Genomic DNA, 23,845 nt, shown 5'->3' with positions numbered 1-23,845 from the left:
ACCATTGCAGGATGCTGCTGACCTACGTGCTATGATCGTGAGCGTGATTAAAAAAGAAATCTGCAGCAGTGACAAAACATACCTGTAGAATACGAATGAAAGTGCTCGGTTTCATTGCATCTTGGCTTTTGAAGAATAGCTAAAGCAATGGCACTTTAAGTGCTCTGTATGCAAGGCTAAGAAGTATACATGGGATTCAGGCCCTGCAAGCAATTACTATACATGACAGAATGGTCTTAGTTATGAAAAGTTAAATTCTGGGCTTTAAAAATGTCTTGGGTATGCTTAGGAAAGATCAAATTATTTATTTTAACTACCACCTAGTCAATTAGTTATTGTTTTCCTGTAGAGTTTGTATGTGAGAGAGAACTGTTGCATCTTTCTGTGGATAACTTTTCCCTTCATCTTCTCAGTTTCCCAGTCAGTGTTTTTTATAACGTTTTTTATGTTTTAACTGCTTTTTGTATATCCAGCACACGCATGGGAGCTGCTATTCTGAGGTTTTGCAGCTGAGCAAATGAAGTTGGTTCTCTGTTCAATTTTTGAGTCGGGGAAACGAACCAAAGATCATTTTTAAACAATGAGGCATTAATTTTGCTTGTAGCTTCAGGCCACTTTAAGCCAGTACACTTGATGAAGCGTGCGCTTTCTTATGTTTTCTGGGTAATTATGCTTTAGGCTGAGGCTTGCTGCCTTCTCTGCAAGCTTCTCAGATTTCTCTTAGTCACTGTCTCTTTGTCACAGATGCAGACGTGTGTGAAATGACCAAATCCTCTGCCCATGGGTACCAAACTTATGTTCATGCCCGGAGTACGTGTTAGTATTGTGTCAGGAGTCTGATCTTCATCTGTCCATTATTTCAAGTGGAGGCACAAGTGAAGCACTCACTGCTGCAATCTGAGCACTGTTTTAAGACATAACAGTGTCTTTAACACATAACAGTGGCAAACGTGGACTATGGACCTCTCAAAAACTCTAAAATTAATTTAAAATATATATATATGCATATATATTTTTTCTAACATTATTCAAAGTAGATGTTAAAGTAGTTTTAAAGAAACAAAAGGCAAAATATCAACAGTGCTATAACCTCAGGAAACAGGTCAAATCTTATATTGTTTCATACTTTTAGGGTTAAACTTTCTCAAATTTTGGGTAAGATGAAAGACTTTCTGGGTGTACATGAAACGTAAGCATTTCGAAAACACAAAACTACTCTTTCTCCAGTGTTTTTTTTTTAAGTATCATGCACCTCAAAATTTTTGATAATCCCTATTTCAGTCATTCTTTATGAGAACACTGCTGCTAGCTGCTTAAATGGTGTTCAGTACTTGCAGATTGCTGATTTCAGCAGCGCAGCTTAGATAAACGTTATTTTAATCTAAATTCAGCATGGTTAATTATGCAACCAAACTTTTCTAGTGTATTTTTTTTCAAGCAGGAAAATTTCACAAATTGTATGCGATGGCCTTTCAGCCTTTGTAACGTGAAAGGTTGGTCTGACTCCGGTTCTTTCTTGTATGGTATATACCAGAATATATCTTTGCTTGGGTAATGAAATGGTAACATTTGGTGGAGAATTTCAAAATGAAGCAGAAGTGAATGTAGAGGTTAAAATGAGAAAGTGCTGGACTGGGAACGGTCACACTATGATCCCTTCATCTGAATTTGGTGTTAGGAAAGAAAGAAAACTGCAGTGGTCGCTGATTTTGGGGACATCAGTGTTCTTCACGTATTTCACAGAAAATTTTAGTACGAGAGGACTCCTGAACTGTAACTTGAAAAAATCAAGACATGTTTTGAAAGCCTCCTACCAAAGGGAATCCTTGCAGTAATATTTTGTTTCTGGTGTATTGCCTGCTGCTTATCTCGGTAAAATCAGCAGCTATTAAACTGCGATTGCATATGAGGAATGTTGAGGGACAGGTACAGCAATTACTGGCATATTCTAGTTAGCCACAAGGCAAAAAAAAAAATGACGGAACAGATAAGCAAAATAGTTGCAGAACTCTCATGGAAAGAATCAGGAGTTACTTAAAGTTCTCAAAACATTAGATAAGAGTTCCCAGACAAGGCATTATTAGCCTGAAATTACAATAACTGTGGAAAATAAACAAAAACACAACCACATTGGAAGGTAACACACTATCCTCTTAGATAGTATTGCTAATGCAGGAAGGAATAGTAGAGCTCTGTGAAAGTTGATTTTTCTTTTTCTTTTTTCTTTTTTAATTTATTTTCTTGGCAAAAAGAAGTCTCAGCTTTGGGAAACAAATATTTGCTTTGAATTGGGGAGGGTATTTTTCAGTCATCTCAAGATAGCTATTCAGCTTGAAAATATAATTAATATGTTTAGCAATTTGAACTAAGTGAAAATTTAGTCTTGTGCCTGGTGATTGGGTATTGACATCAAGATCCAATAAATAAAAATAGATTTGAGACAGAGATATGAATGGGTAAGGCTCCCTTTTTTCTGTCTTTTCTGTCTCTTTCCCTCTGTCTCCTAATCTTTCCTTTTATTTTCTCCTTAGACATACAAATGCACCCCATTCCCATACTCCTAATGGAAAAATCTAGGTTCTTGTATAAAATAGTGCATCATAAAATGAAGAGAAAAACCATTAGGAAGAATATTTTAAATGTTGTCATGTAAAGTCCTCCAAAATATTATATTCCATTTGAAATATTTCCACACTTCCAATGTTGGCAATTATGATGGCAGTATTCTATAAATTTGAATTTATTGTAGGCTTTTCATATTACATTTTGCTACCTTTTGCTACCTGCATAGTAATAAAACACGTAGGTATGTCGTATTCATTTTCCAGGCTTGTTTCTTAGAAAAGGAGTTCTGTGTTTAGCATCGTCCTGTTTCTGAGTACTGTGTGATGGACTTTCGTATAATTTTATCAGCAAAGGTGGTGTTTTTCTAGGGGAGGTGAGGAGTGGGGGGGTTAAAAAATGTTAGGAAAACTTTTAAACATCTTTTATTCTTTCAATATATATATCGGAAATCAGCCTTTATGATATTATGATATTTGTCATTATTCAGAGTAAAATAATTTAAATGGTTTTAATAAATTCTACCAATACAACAGTTTCCATGCAGTAATTACACACACTTTTTTTCCTCACTCCTCGTAAAACTTAAATAAGACGTACAGCTAGGAAACCACTGCAGATGTTTCAGTTCTCCATTCGTGCAACGTTGTTTTTTCCAGTGCTTTCAGAATTTCCAGAAACTTTATCTTTTTAATGGGGCTACCAAAAAAATAGAATGATCCCACCACATTGTAAGCGAACTTCTTCATTTCTGCCTTCAGCCTATTTTAGAGTAATAAAGTACTCCACTTTGAGCTTGTTGGCTGCCTAAATATTATTTTCTTTCCTAATAATATAGATTATAATGCTCATGGGGTACCAAAGTTTTCTGGTAAAATAGTGCTTCACTGGGGAATAATTTATGTGAGTAGAAATTCTTTGCAGAAGCGTCTCTGGTTTGATTCGTGCAAGAGCCACTGTTCCCGCTGGCTGACGTTTGCAGCAACGCAATGGGCATGAACGCCCCTTTAGGCAGCGAGTTCTGGTTAGCAGATTCTGCTTTTAAGTGCCATGGGCCTGGGTCTGGTGCTGTTTCTGATTTATAGTATAAGTTTTGATTGTGAAATACCAACTTTTAACAGTTTAGCGATTTTTTTTAAATTTTTGTCCAGCCATTTCTCATGGAAATGGAAACTCACAATCTGCATTCTAGATAACCTCCATTAAAATGAGAGTCCTTTATTGAGGCTCCAGCAGATAACAGACAAAATTCTTCAGTAGAGTTTTATCACCGGGTATAGGTTCACGCTAGGGCACTGCATCATTTGGCTCCTAATGTTCGTTCAGGCTCAGTGCAATCTGCCTCCTAAAGAAACCAGAAAATGAATGTCACAGCTAAAGAATGTTTTCTTGCTCACCTTCACACCTTTGTGTGCTGCTGAATATGACAGTAAGATGTGTAATTGCCAATCACTGAACAAGTTCCATGAAAGAACTTTTTATTTCTTTCTTCTTCTGCTGTTGCAGACTGTGTAATCTGAGCAGAAGATCAAGGTACAAATATTTTGCATAATTTTCTGCTTCAGTAGATACAGTAAATTTTCAATTCACCATAATTTACAAGATTGTGGAAATAAAAGAACTGTATATTCTTAGAAAATCTTTTTTTTTTTTTTTGGCCTCATTTATTTGTTGTGTTGGAACACAAGCAGGAAAGAGCATGATGTGCTTTATGCATCCTCTTTCTGGATGCCTAAGTTGGGAAGACTGTATGATGCACTGTGGAATGTACCTGCACTGTGGCGTAGAAATAGCCATGGATACATTCCTTAAAACATCACCAGTATGGAAAGTGTAGCCCTCTAGTTTTGTTTTGGTGTCAAAGTCTAAAAGTTGATTTTGTTGTGAGAATTGAGCCTAAACATTCACTTCAAAAGGAACCCTTGCAGTCAATTCACAGTAGAAATTAAAATGCTTTTGTTTTTCTTGTCCAACACTACCTTCTGTCCTCTGGAAGAGGAAATGAATTATCACACAGCAATGAGTTGGTTATAAAGAATCCGCTCTTTCACATCTGGAAGCTATTATCAAAGTACTTGGGAAACTTCATATGGAAATAGAAACTCCTTCACCGTGGGGAATATGCTTTTAAGAACGTTTTGGTTTTGCCCCAGCCATATATAACACTTGCTAGTGTACCTAGGGGAAAAGGACTATTTAATGAAATGCTTCTAACTGATGATGTCTTGAATTATCATTAGAATGTTTAAAGAATAGTCTCTTTTTAGTCCCTCTGCAAATACTCTTTTGTTATGTGGAAGCAAAGTTTCTGACATCTTAGAAGACTTTCAGTGTTTTAATTTATGAAAATCTTAACCTTCTTTAGAGTACTTAAACAATTGTTAGGCTTTGGCAGGGAAAGCTGGAAAGAATCGTATTCCAAATCTTTCCGCTAATAAAGACTAGATACTGCTGAGGACTGAATTGCTTGACAAAGTAAATAAATAAAACGGGTGCTGTGGCACCACACTCAAATCACAGATGTCTCGGAGGTGGTGAGCAGTGTGAGTGTGAAGGATAGCGTGCTGATAAATACATCCATTGTCCCTTGCTTCCCATTAGTTGAGAAGAAATACACACACATTTAAAAGTTGTGATTTGATCTGCTTCTGCCATAGCAAATTGGACAAAAGAGTTTTAAAACTAGGATTAAATACTTGCAGGATTTTAATGTGGTAAGCACAAACTAGCAGTATTTCTCAACGTTTCTTAAAATGAATTACTTTTAAAAGGTCTTGGGTTGAATAGCCAAGTATGGTCATGCTTCAAAAGCTGATTGTAAACAAGAAATCATTTAAGGAAATATTTTTTGTTAATGACCAACCGTACAGTGAACTAAGGTTACCTAGTTCGCTCTGCATGCTTGATACCTTCCTTTAGCTCTTTGGGGAATGGGAAGCGTAACGGGATGAGGTGGTTTGGTTGGTCACAAAATTCATGTTTCTGTGAGGGTTTCAGACAATTTAAGTGAATGAGATTAATTCAGTGAACAGTTTAGACTTAATAAAGGTAAGGTGAGGATTAGCAAGAAAAAAAAAAGAAGAATTGTTTGGTGAATTTATGATGTTTTAAAGGACTGTTGGGGAAACTCCTTGTTTTAAAGGAGTTGGGGAAGACTGATGCATCAGTGCAGTCTGCTCAGTGAAATCTTCCACTGAACATCTTTTGTCCAGAAAGGCGAATAGGCATTGTGTAAGGAGCAGAATTGTAAACAACATGGATAGTAGGCCTTCTTTATATAAATTGGGCATCTGTGCTAGTTTAAAAACTGTGTGAATATGCTGTGTGTGACACTGCAGTTGTAGTGACCCTTCGGAGGAAGCGATGAGGATAACAAGGACCAGGAAAACAAAATAAAAGTGAAGGTGTAGATGATTAAATTTAAAACTAATAAATGGATTGATGCGTCAGATGCAAGATTTGGAATTTACTCTATCAGAATGTTTCTGAGACAAAAAAAAAAAAATTATCAATGATCGCATCGTATGCTTATGTTGGTTTCTAATGAATAGAGGTAAAGACAACTTCTGGGGGGGATTAGTAGGATTTGTCTAGAGCTGCCATTTCAGGCTTCATGTACTTGTCCTTGTCGAGGCTAGGAGTCTGTGTCACTATCAGGTGAAGACCTAGGACCTTCCCTTCTGCCTTCCCTGGGACGTAGCAGATCCTTCCAAGATCTAACCATGCCTGTCACAAAACTATCGAGGATTTTTCCCGAGGTCTTGTGCCAGATCAATAAATTACATTGCCTCGTGGAATTATCCAACATGTGTTGGGGCCAGTGTAAAATAAGTGGTGGCACTGCGTGGCCAGCAGCAGGACAGGGTGAGCAGGTGGAGGCAGCGAGCAGCCGAACTGGATCTCCGTGACATGTGGAACCAAAACCATAAATACTGGGAGAGGGGTTTGGACTGTGTACTGCTGCGATTCCTGCTTGGCAAACAGGCCTGAAATTCTGTCTGTGCTTCATCTTCCTGCGGTATTTCGTACCCTATCACTATGTACAGAGCTGCAGCGAAGATAGCGTGGCAGTAAAAGCTGTGCTGGGTGCTCCTGACAGAGGTCAGATCAGCAGAGTCAGTCACTGCTTAGTGAAGTAAGACCAGCTCCAAGCTTATTTTTACCTCGGGTCAGTCACTTACAAGTGAAGTTCTCTTAAATTCCTGGCCATTAACACTGATTATAAACTGCTTTTTCCTAAATGACCAATTGTGATATCCTCAGAACAAACAAAAGCGAGGTCTGTTAGGATGGAGTTGTTTATTGTAAGTTTAAGATGGTCTCTATTTTAAAGCAGAGGAGAGATGAAAAAGATCTCATTGTTAGGACAGTCACTCTAAATGAATTTACAGGATGTTCTTACGTGAAGGATAGTGGTTTCTGCTTAAAGACAAAAGAAATAGGCTTGGCTGTAAAGTAGCATTTGGCTTGGAGAAGAAAAAAATCATCGTTACATACAGCAGTGGAGGATGTGAGGAAGGGACAATGCCATATAAATGGTATTGGATCTTCCAGTTCTTACTGCAGCAAAATGTTGATGATAGTATCTGAAATAGTTCTGACTAAGATGTTGTATTGTGTCTAACTTTGATAAGGAAGGGTATGGAATATTTTCGTTGCACATTGGGAGTCTGATTTTTCCCTTGGGCTTATCTAGGATTATCTTCCACTGGGCAGGAAGGACACAATTTTACTTCCTTTTGTGCTGTTATAATCTTGGAATGAATACTTCTTTTACAACCTTTTCTTGCAGTGGTCCGTACACGTTACTGTAATCAAGAGATCAAAGTTAAGTGGTTGATCTTGCAGGGCAAAACATTCCACCACTATTGAAATACCACGATCTAAGTTGTGCTGTGAAAGACGCTGCGGACCAAGGCATCTGATTTTTCTCATTTTATTTGCCTACACGGAAACACCCTGCCCACCTTCAGCATTGGTGTGACTTGAGGAATCATCCAGATTTACAGCAGAGCTTAAAGTCTGTGTTTTTAGTTACGGAAATAGAACATGTAGGTGATTTTAATCTCTCTCGCCCTCCACATTTGTAGCAAAATTTGTCCTGTTTGGATTACAACGTCATATGTGTCTGATATTCTTTTTTTTTTTTAATTTATTTTTATTTATTTATATTCATTATGTGTTTACTTTAAAAAAGTAAGTATCAAAAGAATTGCTTCACATAATTAATGAACTGCATAGCGTTTTGCTTTACTGTAAGTAGTCAGTTTGCTTTGCTTTTTCTTAGGTCACATTAGTTTCCGGGCTTCTAGGAAATATTCTCATTAGATTTTCTTGATGTAAGTAATATATTATGGATTGTACTGCTCTACCAACGTGAAGATGGTGGGAAATGGCAAGTTTAAGGCTACTTTGCTCGTGATCAGGCAGTTGGCCAAATCTCCGCAGAAAGGCCTTCCCCCTTCGCAGGGGAAGGAGAGGCGGTCACACTGTTTGCCCAGTCTCAGGGGCAGTGCTGGGCAGGCTGCCACTGCTGCTCCTGCATGAGCTTACATCGCTTATATATCCGTGGTCATGTCTAGAAACCCTTCTCTGTGGCTTAGCTGAGGGAGCAGCATATAAAGAAGGGAGCAAATACTCTTTGCCCCAAAGAGCTTACAATGTGCTTTGGTAATATTTTGTGTAACTTCTTTGCCCCTGACTTATTCAGAGAAAGTGTCGTGTCAGAGAGTATAGATTGGAGATAAATTTCTTCTTCAAGGGTTGCAGACAGTACCAGGAAGGGAGTGCTACTCTTCTCGTTACTACCTTAAAAAAAAAAATAAAAATTCAGCTCCTGTACATTGAAATTTTTTACAGTTCACATATGCTCCTTGATTAATTTGTATATCTGCTTCTGTCAAGCTATGCCTCTGATGAATGTGGGCTCTCAGAAGGAATTTTTTGTCATGTGGTAGAAACATAACAAAGGTGCTTCAGCTTGGATGCTTTGTGATCAAAAAGCAGTCCCCTTTCTCAGCCTGGAGATGCTTTGGGCAAATTCTATCCATATTTACTCACCCATTTAAAAGGGAAGTAAATGTCTTTTCCCTTAGCATAAAATAGTACTCACGTCTTTAAAGCATATGAAGACTGATTTTTTTGGGCTGTTTTCGTAAATTAAAACAAATCCTAGTCTTGTAGTGTCCCCATGTAAGAAGAGGCTTTTAAAACTCCTTAGTAGCCATCTTCTGTACCTTTCTGGGTTTGAATTGTGTTCTCATCAGTGGGGATAATCAGATCTAAGTGGTGTGTTTGAAGTTGTCATTTAGTATTTTTAGCATTTCAGGAGTAGTATTGCTGTTTTTTCCTTTCCTTGCCTGGAAATGCCTCTTCTGTCACATCCTGCAATTGCATGTTCATTGTTTGCATGCACATAGCCTGGTGTTGGCTCATAATCTCCTTACAGTTGCTTAATAAATGCTCATCTTTCTCTTCTGTTGTTGCCAGCTGATAAGCTCTTCACAGCAAAAAATTGTTGCTTTTAAGCACTAGACACATGACTATTTAGTATTAGTAGATGAATTTGTGTTATTCTATTCTTCTCCTGTAATATCCTGTCCTCTACTGCCAGTCCCTAGCTGTCCGTTGTCATTATCCTCCATTCCTACTTCTTATGCCACAGTTGTTTATGGAAATAGCAAATAGGGTCAATTATAATGCCATTCTCTGCTAATAAGTTCATTCAGGTCCTGTATGTCCTTCCGAGTTAACACTTTTGAAAATGGCTAAGGAGCAATTACACCGTTGGACTAAACTCTGTCTCCTCCAACTCAGTTTCCATGTGGTTCAATGTGATGCTCTTCTTGACACTCAGACTAATCATCCATCATGGTCTGCCTTCTCTAGAAAGTTGGTTCCTAGGTTAGCAAAGTAACCTTGTAACTCCCTTTTTATGTGTTACTGTGTTTTTCTTAGCCTCTGTGTTTATTTAGCTTTTCCAGGTTAGGTCTGTATCATGAAATTCTGTTGGTGTCAGCCTGTTGGATTTGTTGCTGAATCACCTTTCTTCATTATTAGGTAAACATTTGCTATTTTCTGGCTGTGTGGTACCATTCTCATTTGATCTATTTCAAATAAAAGCAAACCACCTGTTACGAAGCAGGTGATTTCATTGGGGGGTATTTATAAATCCTGAAACAAAAATCATCTGCTCCTGATTTGAATAATCCCTCTGTCTAGAGGTCTTTCAGTTTTGTTTCTATCCATACAGTAATTTCCATGCTTCCATATTTGCCCAGTGGTTCCAGCTGATAGATAGAACTATATCTGAGGTAGACCAAGATTTCTCATCCCAAACCTGCACCATTAATTCTGTATCTGGTGAGAAGTACTTTTCACAGATACACACCTGCGGATTTTACTATTGGTCTTAGTCAAAGAACATCGCTGACTGTTGAAAGCTAATGGCAGAGGCCATCTGTAACACTGCTAAAACCATGTAAGGTAAGGTAAAGACACTGACAGAATTGACAACTGCAGCTTTTTGGTGGACTTTGAATCCAGACTCTTTCTTGGTTTCTTTCCTTGATCCAGTCATGCTCTTCAAGAGGGAGCTAAGCTCACACCGGTTTCAGAAGTTCTACTTCTAAATATTTGTGTTTAATGTTAGTGCTCCACTACACGTCTGATATTATTCCTGCAAGTCCTGTCCAATTGTTAAATTTCTTCTTTCGGTGATCACAAGGTGAAATTTTTTAAAAAAATTGTCCATCTTTCCCCAGCCTTTTTTAGCTCCAAGGGTGGTTAAAAGTTACATCTTTGCAGTGTTATGAATAAGCTGTTGTAAGAACAGTAGAACAAATGCAACTTGCATGCATCTTCCCAGTGCTGTGATGAGCCTGGAGTTGTGTTTTCCCTGCCAGCTGCAGCAAAGCTTTCCTAGATCTGCCCGTTTCTTCTATGCAAGCACCATTGGGTTCACTTTTTTTTTTATTTACACCAATTACCCTCTCTTTTCTCTGTGTTTATGCACCTCTATTCCCTATGGGATTAGAATGATCCGTATATTCCAGCAATAGCTAGGCTTTTGGATCCAGTAAGCTATGCATGGAAATTTGTGTGGTAAACGAACATGAACCAGGGACTAAACAGCAAAACTTAGTGTTTCGCTAACATCTGAGGTACAAGTCTTGCACAAAGAGCAGCTGAGATGCTTAAGGGCAAGCTACCATGCTGATTTTGTCAAAAGGATGCATGTAAACTCCAGGAGGTAGGGGCAGACGATGAAGAATATTTGGCAATCGCTGGTTGTAGAGAATCGATACAACTGAAAGGCTGACAGCCTCAGAAGAAGCTGCAGGTAGAGTTCACCTCACCTTATTTCAGTCATCTAGGCACAGTGCACTCCATTCGTAGTCAGTGGAGAGAATTAGGCACTTTCAGGGGAAGTAGAGCCGAGGTCTGTAGATGTCATCAGACATCCATGCTTGAGTTCAGGCGGTATCTGTTCATTTCTCTGCAGCCAGTGTAAAGGGTAGCCCAGGGTGACTGGCTTGCACAGCATGTTTTTTTATGTAAATGGGAAAGAAAGCTTGAAATACTTCAATTTTCAATGTTCATAACGTGTAAAGAGTGACTTAGTGGTGTTAATTTAACTTTCTCACTAGCTGAATGAAACCGTTTGCATTTCTGTGCTGTCTCACGTGTTATAACCAGAGCGTTTCACTTCCATGTGTGCAGAGCCTGGGAGGGTGAAATCTTGGGCTGATAATGAGAATTTCAAGGTACCGTGGTAAAAATAGCAATAATGAAAGTTTCTAGAATAGCTTTAACACTTATTTTTACAAGGTAACCGAAGTGCCAGTGTGTGATAACTTACTTAATGGAGACATATTAAATTGAGAGCAGCACAGAATGAATTTAATCTTAAATGTGAAAAGCTGTATTTTGTTTACCTTTGCTAGCAGTTAGTATGGAAATGGGGTGCTTAATTGTTCAGAAAAGAATGGATGATATCACATTAATATGTTCAGATAATACTGTTTTGTCTCCTGCTTTCTGCACAGAGGACAGTCGTCTGGGGTGCGAGCTAATAAGTCTGTTAGGTTTTATATAAATGAGTATTGCTGCTCTTGCTAGGGTTGCTTCTATTGTATGGCAAGGCTTCAGTTAGACAACTACTGCAATTTGAAAAAGTAGTGAGTGAGTTCCTGTTGTGGTTTCATCAGAATAAAATCTGGCTTAGTATGATGATAACTCTGAAATAACTACTTCATTCTGCTAGGGAAGTATTTGTGTAATAGTTAAATCAAATATTCTGGAAATTGAAACTCATTTTAGACTTGAAAAGTAAACCTTCGTACAAAGAGAAATTGGAGAGCATTTTTGTTTGCTTTGGGCTTTTTTTTTTTCGATGAGAGCAAGGGCACTTAGGATGCTTTCATAGAGAACCTACAATATGAACAACTTCAGTAAAGAAGAATATCTGTAACTGGTCATGTATATTCTTGGAAAAAAATATACTAAAATCTGTCTGGCAGTAGGAATTCATATCTCTTCTGTCTGCAGTTGTACTCTGTGGTCCAATGAAATATTAATCACAGCCTTGAATTTTTTTGCACTTGCTTTGTCATATTCCTTCATTCTTGCATTTATGTATATCACTAGTTACAGGAGTGGTTTCTAGTTTATGTTTAACAAAAAAAAGTAAGATATTTGGAATTTTTAGCTTGTTGGAGAAATATATATATTTATTTTTGGTTAGACCTTAACAGAAAGGAATTTACCATATGTTGTCATGTTGTTTCTCACTGTTATGGAAGTATTTGTGACCCATAGTCACAGAGCAGGACTTTGCATTAAAGTGGTGCACGACTGTGGAAGGAGAGGAATGTAGTTCCTGTCTTAGCTCTGGAGAAAACCAGACAGCAGATGGCTGCTGAAAGGCAAGTGTTTTGTGCTCCAGGGTGCTGTGCATAGTTCTATTATGAATAAATGACTTAATCAATTGTGCCATATTTTATATTTCCGAAGACTTAAGTTGTGCTCTTGATTATTGCTTGCTTAGTTTTCAGTTGTGCTGGAGGACAAGAGTACCAGCCTTGTAACTGGTGAAGGTCTGAGTGAGTTCTTGGCTTTCTAGCAAGTGTGAAGAGCTAAGCATGTATTGTACTTAATGTATGGACTGATTTTTTTCCCTTCTCCTTTAACAACTAATGCCATACGTAGATTAGCAGGTGTTTGGAAGCCATTCTGTTGTGTAGTACCTTAATCAATGCCAGCAGTTGCGTGGCTATAGAGAGTACTCTCCTAGGATGATGTAGGATTATAGATACAGTTAATTGCATACATTCAAGAAACTTACTGAATTACTTTGTTGAACTCTGATGACAGAATCCAACAAATCTATAGGGTGTACTTAAACACAACTCTTCAAAAATATTAATTACCTTTTCCCAGAATCTTGTGTGCCTGATATTAGCAAGAATTTGCATTAAACTGTTGTATCGCCCTTTTTAGTGTGTTCATGTATTACTTCCATTATTTGTTTTATACTATTTATTTTATATAGCCCATACATATTATCCTTTATTTGTATTGATTTGGTAACTAGGATCCTACATAAAGACCAAGACATTACTCTGTTTGGGTTTTGTGCCTGCTATCAACAGAACATCACGCACCAAAGACTATAATAAAACAAAAGACAACACGCAAATACAAGCAGATATGGGACTAAAAAGAAACAATGGAGAAAACATAGATCAGTACATTAAATAACAGCTGCAGCTTGCCCACGGCTCAATTCCTGCCTGATAGTTGTTTTCTAATAGGAAAGAAATATTAAGGAGTGCTTTGCAGGAAACTTGAATCAGGTTTATGGCTGTTTGCTGGCAGTTCCTTCTGACTACAGGAGAACCATGGGGTAATTAATCCCTGAGGCTGTTGTGTTTTCCAGCAGGTAATGCAGTGCTGGAGATGAGTTTGATTATTTTAATCCCCGAATATCCTTGGTACCAAATGAGAAAGTTGTTTGAGTTTCACAGCACCTTGCTGCCTTACCTTGTCTGTTTTTGGCATATCAGAGGAGGCATTTAGGCAAGACTTTGGCATATTGTTATATGAATATAAGAACCTAAGAGGGATCTGAATCTACAAGGGTGTTCTGGTTGTGAAGCTTAAGATACCTACATGGGGAGAGGAGATGGGGCTTATGGGAGAGATCAAACGATTCTTTATATAGGTTATCTATAAATTTATCGACTGGAAGGAATCCTAGTGCGACAAGTTTACATGGTACAGACACAGTTTATCACCAGCCTCCAAATCCAGGGATCTTTTTAGTCTTTTCTACCCTGTTCTTTAAGCCTTCAGTAACAGTTATCTGAATCAATGCTTAACAATAGCTACGGTTGCAGTTCTCCTGTGTGCAATTCAGGCTCTTCCCATGCTGCAAGTCAAGGCCATTATTTCTTGTCCTGCCACCAGCAGACAAAGATGTGGTTTTTACCTTCCTTACTGAACGAATCTGGTAGGTTTTGAAGTCTGTTATCCTTTTTTCTTTTTCTTTTCTTTTTTTTTTTTAATAACTAGAAAAGACAGGCAGTCTGTGACACTGGAACAGGGACACCTGTGCTGTCAGTAGAGGGAGGTGAAATAGTTTTGTAGTTCTGTTTTTATCCTTTCGAGTAATGCTTCCAAGTATAGCTGAAGGATATTTTGAGGGAAACAGGCCAATGTAGGTAGAACTTGGAATTTTGTGGGCAGTGGCTTTTAAGCTCTGTTTTGTTCCAGTGGGTTTTTCTTTGTCACCCGCCTTGATTTTTGGTGTTGCTCTATGTTGCTTCATGAGGGAATGAACTTACACATTTATAGAAATTGGGGAGTTTTAAGTAACAATGCAGGAAAAGTTGTGGTCAAACATATTAATTAGATCTACTGTGTTTAAAACTGATTTCCAAAATTTAGGGAGGGAATAAAGCCAAAAGACAACATTTTCATATTGAAATGTGTCATGTTTAACAAAGGAGGAACAATCTTACTATCATTTGAGTGACATAGAAATAAAATAACTGCAGTAATGAAAGAGGTGTTTGTTGTTTTTTTTTTAATAGTCAATCTCCTCTTGTGTGTTACTGTTTGTATTTGAGAGGCAAAAGTTGAGCTGTTGACTTACTCTGTTTTTTCTCCTCTGTCTCTTTAGTATGTGTGGTGTGTGTGTAATGGGTATAGAAATCCTATCAGTGTGGCTCTCCTTCACCATTTTAGCTCTAAGGATACTTGTACATGGGGACATGGGACACAGGACACAGAGACCGATGTGACTGAGGTCATGCTAAGAATCTGTGGCACGTCTTCCAGTTCTGCACTGGTATCCTAGACGTCATCCTTTGGCCTTTAATGACCCCTATTCCAAAAGTTAAGCCTACAGCTCTTTATTTCTTCAAACTAAATTCTCACTTTCAGTATTGCCAACAGATTATGTTGAGATTAGATGACCCCAATTAAATGAAACATATTTTAAATAAACAATTTTGGTGGCATTTCACAGGAATTAGTAATTCTTAGCTGTGCTAGATGCTAGGAAACAATGTACAGTTGATTTTCTCTTATATAGGTAGTGATATGGATGTAGTTTTGAGTATGCAGAGAGAGTAGATCCACATTGCTAGAAGTGTGTTACGTGAGGGGTGAAATTCTTCTCTGGTACCCAGTTCATTTAATAAAGATGAAAGGATTGTGTGTATGAGCTCATAGCCAGTGTAAGACTGCCTGCTTGCAGGCTCCTCTTTAAGTCTTGGTGTGGCTGACCAAGCAGCTGCTCTGTGCTGTGGCCTGTATTCCATGCCAGCTGGCTGTGATGGCTTGCAGTTCCTCATACTGCCTGCACTAGGCAAGTCCTCACGCTGAAGTGGTTTAGGGCTGCTGTGGTGCAGAGGTGCTGCCGTCTCCAACCTCATCAGTGTGTAGCAAGCAGTTCCTGTGCTGCACCTCAGGTTAGGAATGGCAAAATGAGCACAGCTGCAAAGCATTTTTCAGTGCCTTAATTGAAAATACCAAGTTCATGTTCAGTAAGTCTTTAAGTATCAGATTAATGCTTCTCTCTTTCTGATGCTTGTCCAAACAACAACAACAACAAAAAGTATTACTGTAACTAGGTAGTCTAAAATGTATTGGTAGTGTTTCATCTGTTTAGAAAGTATCATTTAGTATTTGGAATAAAAAGCCAAAAGCACTTGAATGAGGTTTTTTTTCTTTGTTTTCCAGATGGTGGTAAAAACCTTCATGGATATGGACCAGGACTCGGAGGATGAGAAACAGCAGTATCTCCCATTAGCCTTGCACCTTGCATCTGAATTCTTCCTCAGGAATCCCAATAAAGATGTGCGCCTCCTTGTAGCATGTTGCTTGGCTGATATCTTTCGTATCTATGCTCCTGAAGCTCCATATACTTCCCATGACAAACTTAAGGTAAAATACTTCATGAAATAAAGGATTTCTTCCTCACTTGTTCTCTTGTTGCATTAAAAATAAATAAATAAATATTGTTTACTCACATTTAATTAATACTGAGTTTTGTTAGAGATGTTGCTTTAGTCCTTTGAGTCAGTGGAGTACTCTCAGGGCCAGAAATGTGTAAAGAACTGCTAAATAAACAGTATCTGTGTTGGTGATAGATTTCTGTCATTGCCTAAAACTGACAATTTAATGTTTTTAATACCACGAACTTGTAAAAGTGGGTAGATGGCAGTACTAAAGGGTTGTATTTTTATTCTGTGCAGAATCAAGCTTGTAAACACTTTCTTGTTTTTTTTGACAGGACATATTCTTGTTTATTACAAGACAATTAAAAGGCCTGGAGGACACAAAGAGCCCCCAGTTTAACAGATACTTTTACTTGTTAGAGGTAACATTATTATATTAACTGCAACTTTCAGTAGATGCTATTTGCAATGTGAGCCTACAAACGTAATCAGCCTTTTTCCAGATATGTCAGCTTTACAGATGTGCATGCTGTCAATTATACCAGACAATTTAATGTTCAATGAATTGCTTCCTTTAGCAGTTACAATTCTGTTTGCATTTAATAAGATCATACAGCCTATAGTTGAGGATGTGTTAAAATGATTGGTATTTATTAATGTTTAGCCTTTGTCTTACAATTTTAGACCTTCAGTTTCTCATACTGTGCACCTTTAAGGTATTATTGGCAAAGGAGAAATTGAAATGCTGATTAAAATGCAGATGTCCGTATATTGATGATGGGAGGACAGTGAGATTTTGGTCTAAAAACATTAGCAAAACCTACTCTTAACAAGAGGCATGGGGATTTTATCGGCTTGCTTTTAGTAAAAATGTTTACAAACAAGATACTCTCTAATTTTTTAAAACAGCATTGTTTCAAAACATGAATCCAAAAAAAAGTCTAGAGATATGGCCTTGTTATATTAACACTTTCTGTCACTCACCTTTTATACCTAAGACATGAGATTATTCTTTATTTAATTTTCTTCTGGTTGTATATTGGAAAGCCTCTTTGTGTTAAGATCTATATATATGTGAAGGGTTTACGATTTATAGTATGATATTCTTCTCTGAATAGAAAAAAATAACGTAATTGTATTGATGTGATTTGCAAAGTTGTAATATCCTGAATATCCTATTTTTGTTTTAGAATTTAGCTTGGGTTAAATCTTACAACATCTGCTTTGAGTTGGAAGATTGCAATGAAATTTTTATTCAGCTTTTTAGGACTCTTTTTTCAGTTATCAAGTAAGTTGAATCACTTCAATTATATTAAACTGTCAAAATATCATCAGTTTCGGGCATAGACTGAATCCTTACATAGCCTACAAGTGAATAGATCTGAATAGAACAAATCCTCATTCCTCCAAGCAAGGAGATAAAAGGAAAGCAGCTGAGTACAAATTATTGACAGTATAGCGAAGTGTGTTCCTGAAAGCAGACATTACTAACTGCTGAAAATACCAATGTTACAGTGGTAGACTTCATTCCGACTTGTATACGTTTTTATTTCTGTGACTGGATGTTTGCTGCTTGTTTGTTTTGTTTCCCTTCTTAAAGTAATGCTAGGGTGTTGTAGATTTTTGAAACTTTCTAGAACAGAGGAAAGACACAATAGTTTCGAGTTTTCTGATCTGGAGAATGTAAGCAAGTGCAAGCTGAACGCTGTTAGATATTAATCCATTGTTCCATAAAAGCACTGTTAGTATTTGTCTGTGGCTGAAAATGTAGTGCTGATAAGTCTTTTATCTTCTTAGTAATAGCCACAACCAGAAGGTACAAATGCATATGCTGGATTTGATGAGTTCTATCATCATGGAAGGCGATGGAGTAACTCAGGAGCTGTTGGACTCCATTTTGATTAACCTCATTCCTGCACACAAGGTCTGCAAAATAAAATTATGGTAGTAATATACCGTCATAACAATGCTTTTAATTGCTTTTACCTTGTTTATTTCTCCACACGCTTCAGGGAACTGATCACTGCTGCAATTTTTCCAGCCTTATAACAGTGGATTGAAAATTGTCTTTGGGATTTATTTGGTGCTGTTCTTTAGCTGTGTTTGGATTACTCAATATCGAGAGATTCTTTTTACTTGCAACGTCAAGAACTATGTACTTAAACAGAAACAAAGTGTCTTCAAGCAAATTTAAAATTCTAATAAGAAAGCATTTTTTTTAATTGAAAATTGTGGGGTATTTTGTTCATTAAAAACAAAACCAAATAAACAAACGAAAACCAAAATTATTTCCCAAAGACTTTCTGTGGAGACTTGCTGCTTGCCTCAGCTTGTCAGACTCCCTTCTACCTCCCTGTTATTTTTTTCCCTGTCTTCTTCCCCTTCAACTTTTATCTTAATAAGTCCTATTCTTACCTGAAGCTATGTAGCAGTGTTATAGTTTGGTTGGCTGCTTTCAGTGTTCCATATACTTTTGAGTTCCATAATCTTTTTACCTTTTGTGGAGTTCAGCATCCCTCTAACTATAAGTGACTCTTGTCACTTGCTCCTGCTTCTTGCTAAAAACCGTACGGAGAACAGTAAGTTTCAATGATGAGCTACAGTAAACGAGCTGTACTCTCATTGCTGAGTATGTGTTTTTGCTTATTCATTTATTAATTTAAAATAATGACACAATTTAGACAATTCCATCCATGACTACATAATTAAAGTTAAATTAGCGCATACAAGCAGAGATTTATTCCTTTGGTTACATAAAAAAGGAGAGAAAATTCATGTATTCATGAAACGTATAGCACAAGAGTGACTAAGCAGTGGTGTTTGTCATTTACCTGTGCAAGCCAGCAGCTGATATATAAAAATATCTGTTGTCTGAGGGCAGTTTGCTTTCAGTCTGTCATGCTCATGAGTTGGCAGTGTCATTATCAGTTCATTTTTATTGACAGTAATGAGATGATGTCTTACTAGAACTGTTAATGGAAGGAGAGGCCTCTTAAAACTATAGAAGAATCTTTTTGAAAATAGACAAAGTTGTTTTTCAACAATTACAGGCAGGTAGAGATCAAGAGTGGAAATAGTGGAGTGTAGGTGTGTATGGCAGGTGCTGGGTGATGCTGTTAACGATGGTGGGCTTGCTCTGAGGATGCAATGACCTCATAAACTTTGTTCAGTTGGACAGTGTATTGTGACTTCTTGGTGTAGGCAACGCAAGAATGAACACAGTCCTTTATCATTAGTATTGTTAGTTTAATAATAGTTTATTAAATAGTTTATAAAAAATATAAAAAACATTTTATAAAAATTTATAAAATTTTATTATTTTTATTAATTTTTTATTAAAATTTATAAAAAAATAGTATATAAAATAGTTTATAATTTTGCTTAATGAAGGAAATTCTCATGACTGATAAGAGGAAGGTAAAATTTAAGTAAATATTGGGACGTACTCCATGTTTAATATCTTTTATAGCACTGTTCTCCAGTCCTCACTGGCTCTTGGCTATCATGACTGAACAAGTAATATGCTGTAGTCAGAGTTCAGCATCATCCTTTTCTCAATATTTTGATCTGTTTTAACTTTTTTGTTTTCTGTAACAACAGAATTTAAATTATTGCTTTATGTGATACTTCTTAAAAAAATCATTAAATAAAAATCAGGAGGTTTTGTTGTTTTCTCTGCCTAGCAGAGTTTGACTGTAGTAATTATGTTCTCTTTTCATGCACAGATCTGCTAGGGAGTTCTGTGATTCCATTAATTGTTTGTCTGTAGTTAATGTAAATCAGAAACACCATACTGTGAAAAGCATAGTTTATTTTCTTGTAAGGAACATATAATAACAATATTTTTATGTCCATGCAAAGAAATTGAAGAGTTGTCATTCTCTGCTGTGACATAATAAAGATATCAATGTGGCTGGGCTATTACAGTTGATGGAATTTCGTCCTTATAACAAAGTTGAAATACGTATTTTGGGTGATGTCTATTCCATTTTTTTTTTAATAATTTCTCCTGCATTGTATAAGACCATACTGCAATAAAAATAATAAAAAAAAAAAAAAGATTTAACAATACCTAAACATGAAGTACAGTCCATTTTAGTATCTAAATGATGCTCGTTTGTATTTCCATTATCAGTAAAGTGATTTTAATATACATTGTTCTTCTCTGTGTGCACTAATGTGGCTCTCCTCTCTAGTAAATGCAGAATTTCAGTAGTGTTGCGGTATGTCATGCCTTGCTCAGAAGATCCATGGCACCAAGCTGTAGGCCTTTTTCTGAACTTTAAAACCAGAGCTTTCAGTCTATTTAGTGAATATTTTTCTTCATGCTGCTCTTGTTAAGGTTATTTCTTTAAAAATATATATTTTATGTACTTCGATTCAGTGTCTTTTTCTGCATCCTGGCCAATCCAGAGCTTCTGTGCCTAACAGAATGGTTATTTTTGTACTACTATTTGTTTATTTTATCAACATATACTGGCTTATTTAGGCTTTTTAGCTCTGGTGAACCAATCTGGGGTGTCCAAAAATACTCAAAAATAATTCTTTGAAACTATATTGAAGATCCAAATAAAATCTATTTTATGTATAAAGTTTTCGGTCCTTTAGTTTAATATAAGCCTACCTACCAACATGATTTTTATGATGGTTTGTCTGGTTTGGAGAGAAACTGTTTTGTTTTAGGCTGTATAGTAGTCAGAATTCGAGAACATTTTTATACATATTTGCCTGCCTTAAATAACATGTCACCAATTTAGTGCCACTGTGACTAAAGAGGTATTTGTTTGAGCCTGTGGCCATTTTTTCCTCTTTACTGCCAGTGGAGGAGAGGTTTTTTTTTTTTTTTTTTTTTTTTTTTTATTAATAGTAGTATTTTTGTTGTCCTATCGGCTAGAAGAACAAGGAGGAATCATTCTCAGTGTAGGCTTGCCAAATACCATCTTCCAAGAATTGGTCTTCCTTAGACTTCCTGTGTTTTGTCTGCAGTAGTCTGTGATTTTCAGGGCAATCAGTGAATCCACCCTTCTCCCTCCCTCCTCCTCTCCTTCCCTCCCCCTCTTCCTTCCACCTTTCCCCCTCTCCACTCCAAGCTGCATTAATCCCTAGATGAGATGATATATTGCATATTGTATTTTGTGCTGATTTTCTGGGCAGTCACAGTTTCCATATGTGCTCTTACATTCCTTATCTTGCTTGAGATTACTGAAAACAATGTTCAGATTTGTTATGTTGCAATCAAATGTTTACTTGGAAAGGTTGCAGATTGCTCTGCCCAAGTTTAGGTGCTCTCTGTAGGCGATCTTTGAGCACACAGCACAGTCCACATAGCACTCAGTGCAAAATTTTACCATCTAGAGAAGGGTGAACTTGGTCTCAGGGTGTCTGTTTGGGGGAGTTTAGAAAGTAAGATCAACTAATTAATTCATCTTTCCTCAGTGTGGCAAATGTAGTGCATGGTAATTATTAAAGTGTGGAGGTGTGGCAACGTTTCTTCAAAATTTTTAATATGATTGCAAGTAAAAACATTTTCTAGATACTATTACGGTGTCAAAGGTAACAACTGGAGTGATAAAGTTCTAGAAGAATGTGCAGGAAGTGATGTTTTTGGTTTAGATTTCTTTTAAGCATGTGAAAAAATGATTTAAAGATTTTAGTAAGTCTGTGGTTGTGTAGTTAATATAACTGAATTTTGATTGCTTTGAAAATAAATTGGTGGCAAAACATACCTTACTAAAATAATGGGATTTTAAGGGTGTGATAAAAAAGTGAAGTCAACTGAATTAGCTTGTCTCTCTTTAAAATTTTATATTTTTTCCCCTTTTTTCAGAACCTTAATAAACAAGCATTTGATCTTGCTAAAGTCCTGTTGAAGAGGACCGTCCAGACCATTGAACCGTGTATTGCCAATGTATGTCAATTAGTTCATTCATGTTTACTATAACTAACAAGTATTCTTGTTAATGTTCTGATTTATTGGAGGTTTGTTTATTTACAGTATTGCTTATAAAATTGACATTTCTTAATGGAGCTAGAAGAATACTTCTTTTCCAGATAGGGTTTTATTTTTTTGCTTATTAAAAAAAAAAAAAGTGAGGTGTTTCAAAGAAGTGAAGAAGAAATAAATTTTTATCCATCCCAGTTTTAAGCATAGAAATCTAGGCTGTAAAAATAGGTGACCTGAGCATTATTGAGCACCAAAAAATCCTGTTGCAACAAAAGGCATAGTTAGTGCTTTGTATGTCCAGCAACCAGACATCCTCATTTTATGCCTAACTGCAGGATGAAGCACTTCAAACTAACAGCTTCTTAATAGATTTCGTCTATCCTAAACTTGTTCTAGTTAGAAAGACTAAGACTTGAGTTTTTTGTTTTTTGGTTTTTTTTTTTTACTATTTCCTACTGTGTTTCCTTTTGATGAATATCAATAGTGTGTTGTAACTATTAAAACAGTTACTACAGTCTTGTGGGGGATGTAGCTTGTTCCATTCTGTTGTCTGTCTTTTTGCTGAAGCCAGTGGTATTCTTTAAAGTCAGAGTAGATTAAGAAGGGAATTAGGCAAATTCATGAAAGATTAATCAGTAAGTATTTAAAAGCTCAGGGAGTCTCACTAACAAGTACCACTTTCCAATTCCCATGTTTCCTTAAGCTTTTGTAGTTAGCTATAGCTGAAAACAGCATAGTAGATGAGTGACCTTTGAGTTGATATAATATTATTATTATGTTCTTGCTCAAGTGTGTAAAAGCTTTGTAGCATTTGCATTACTCAAATAATACTATCATCCTAGTAGGAAGCATATCAAACATGTTAACAAATCCATTGGAAATCATTCTTATGTTAGGCTACTTTTTTTCCCTCTTAGAATGCCAAGAATTCTTGACCATCAAATAATGGTCAAGATACATAATCATATGTATTTGATCATAATGACCAAATATCACAAGACCTATCATGATCATATATCATTCTTTAAAATGGACTAAAAGTAGATAAACTTTATTTTTCAATACATCATGATATTCAGTTTGCATTGCTCTTACATTACAAGAAAAACGAAACTAAGATAAACTTTATTTTTCAACTTATAATGGACTTCAATCTGAAATAAACAATTCTTGTATTATCTCTTAATTTGGCTGGGGATATAGTAATATTTTAAATGATCAAGTTAGTATATTTTTAGGAAGTTACCATCAAATTTTATCATGTTATTATCAAATTTATCAAGTTTGGACATAAGCTGGCAGGACGTATTTTCCAGCCCAGAAAATCAACCATATCCTGGGCTGCATCAAAAGAAGCAGGGTGAGGGAGGTAATCTTCCCTCTCTGTTCTGCTCTCCTGAGACCCCACCTGGAGTGCTGCGTTTGCTCTGGGGCCCCCAGCACAAGAGGGACATGGACCTGTTGGAGCAGGTCCAGAGGAGGGCCACGAAGATGATCAGACGGATGGAGCACGTCTCCCATGAAGACCAGCTGAGAGCTGAGAGATCTGGGGTTGGTCCCTGGAACCTTCTGATCTCCAGGCTCCACCTGATCTGGTGGGAGGTGGCCCTGCCCATGGCAGGGGGTTGGACTAGATGATCTTTAAGGTCTTTTCCAACCCAAACCAATTTGATTCTATGAATTCATTGATATAATAGAAGTTGTAGAACTGAATTTTGAAGGATGTTTGTCTATAATTTGCATGAACCAGAACTGTAAGGGTGCTTTTAATGCTTTGATGGAATCAAAAATGTGTATTGAATATTTTCCAGTAGAATTGGAGTATAAATGATATATTAGGTTAAACTAATTTGTTAAAATAGTATTTGCGTTA

General features: G+C 36.8%; 1 protein-coding gene across 3 annotated transcripts in view; it reads left to right on the top strand.

Annotated features, from left to right (window-relative positions):
• PDS5A (PDS5 cohesin associated factor A) overlaps nt 1-23,845 on the top strand; it is a 78,579-nt gene that overhangs the window by 15,031 nt on the left and 39,703 nt on the right. For all 3 annotated transcript variants that reach the window (XM_068680144.1, XM_068680146.1, XM_068680145.1), the window contains exons 3-7: nt 15,811-16,014; nt 16,364-16,450; nt 17,219-17,316; nt 17,826-17,952; nt 21,856-21,936. In XM_068680144.1, the coding sequence (XP_068536245.1) occupies nt 15,811-16,014; nt 16,364-16,450; nt 17,219-17,316; nt 17,826-17,952; nt 21,856-21,936 (597 nt within the window). The remainder of the gene's footprint in view (nt 1-15,810; nt 16,015-16,363; nt 16,451-17,218; nt 17,317-17,825; nt 17,953-21,855; nt 21,937-23,845) is intronic.

This window comes from Anas acuta, chromosome 4, assembly GCF_963932015.1.
Source record: "Anas acuta chromosome 4, bAnaAcu1.1, whole genome shotgun sequence".
NCBI classification, from domain to species: domain Eukaryota; kingdom Metazoa; phylum Chordata; class Aves; order Anseriformes; family Anatidae; genus Anas; species Anas acuta.
Note: the sequence above shows the minus strand (reverse complement) of the source record. Positions and strands in the feature narration are given on the sequence as shown.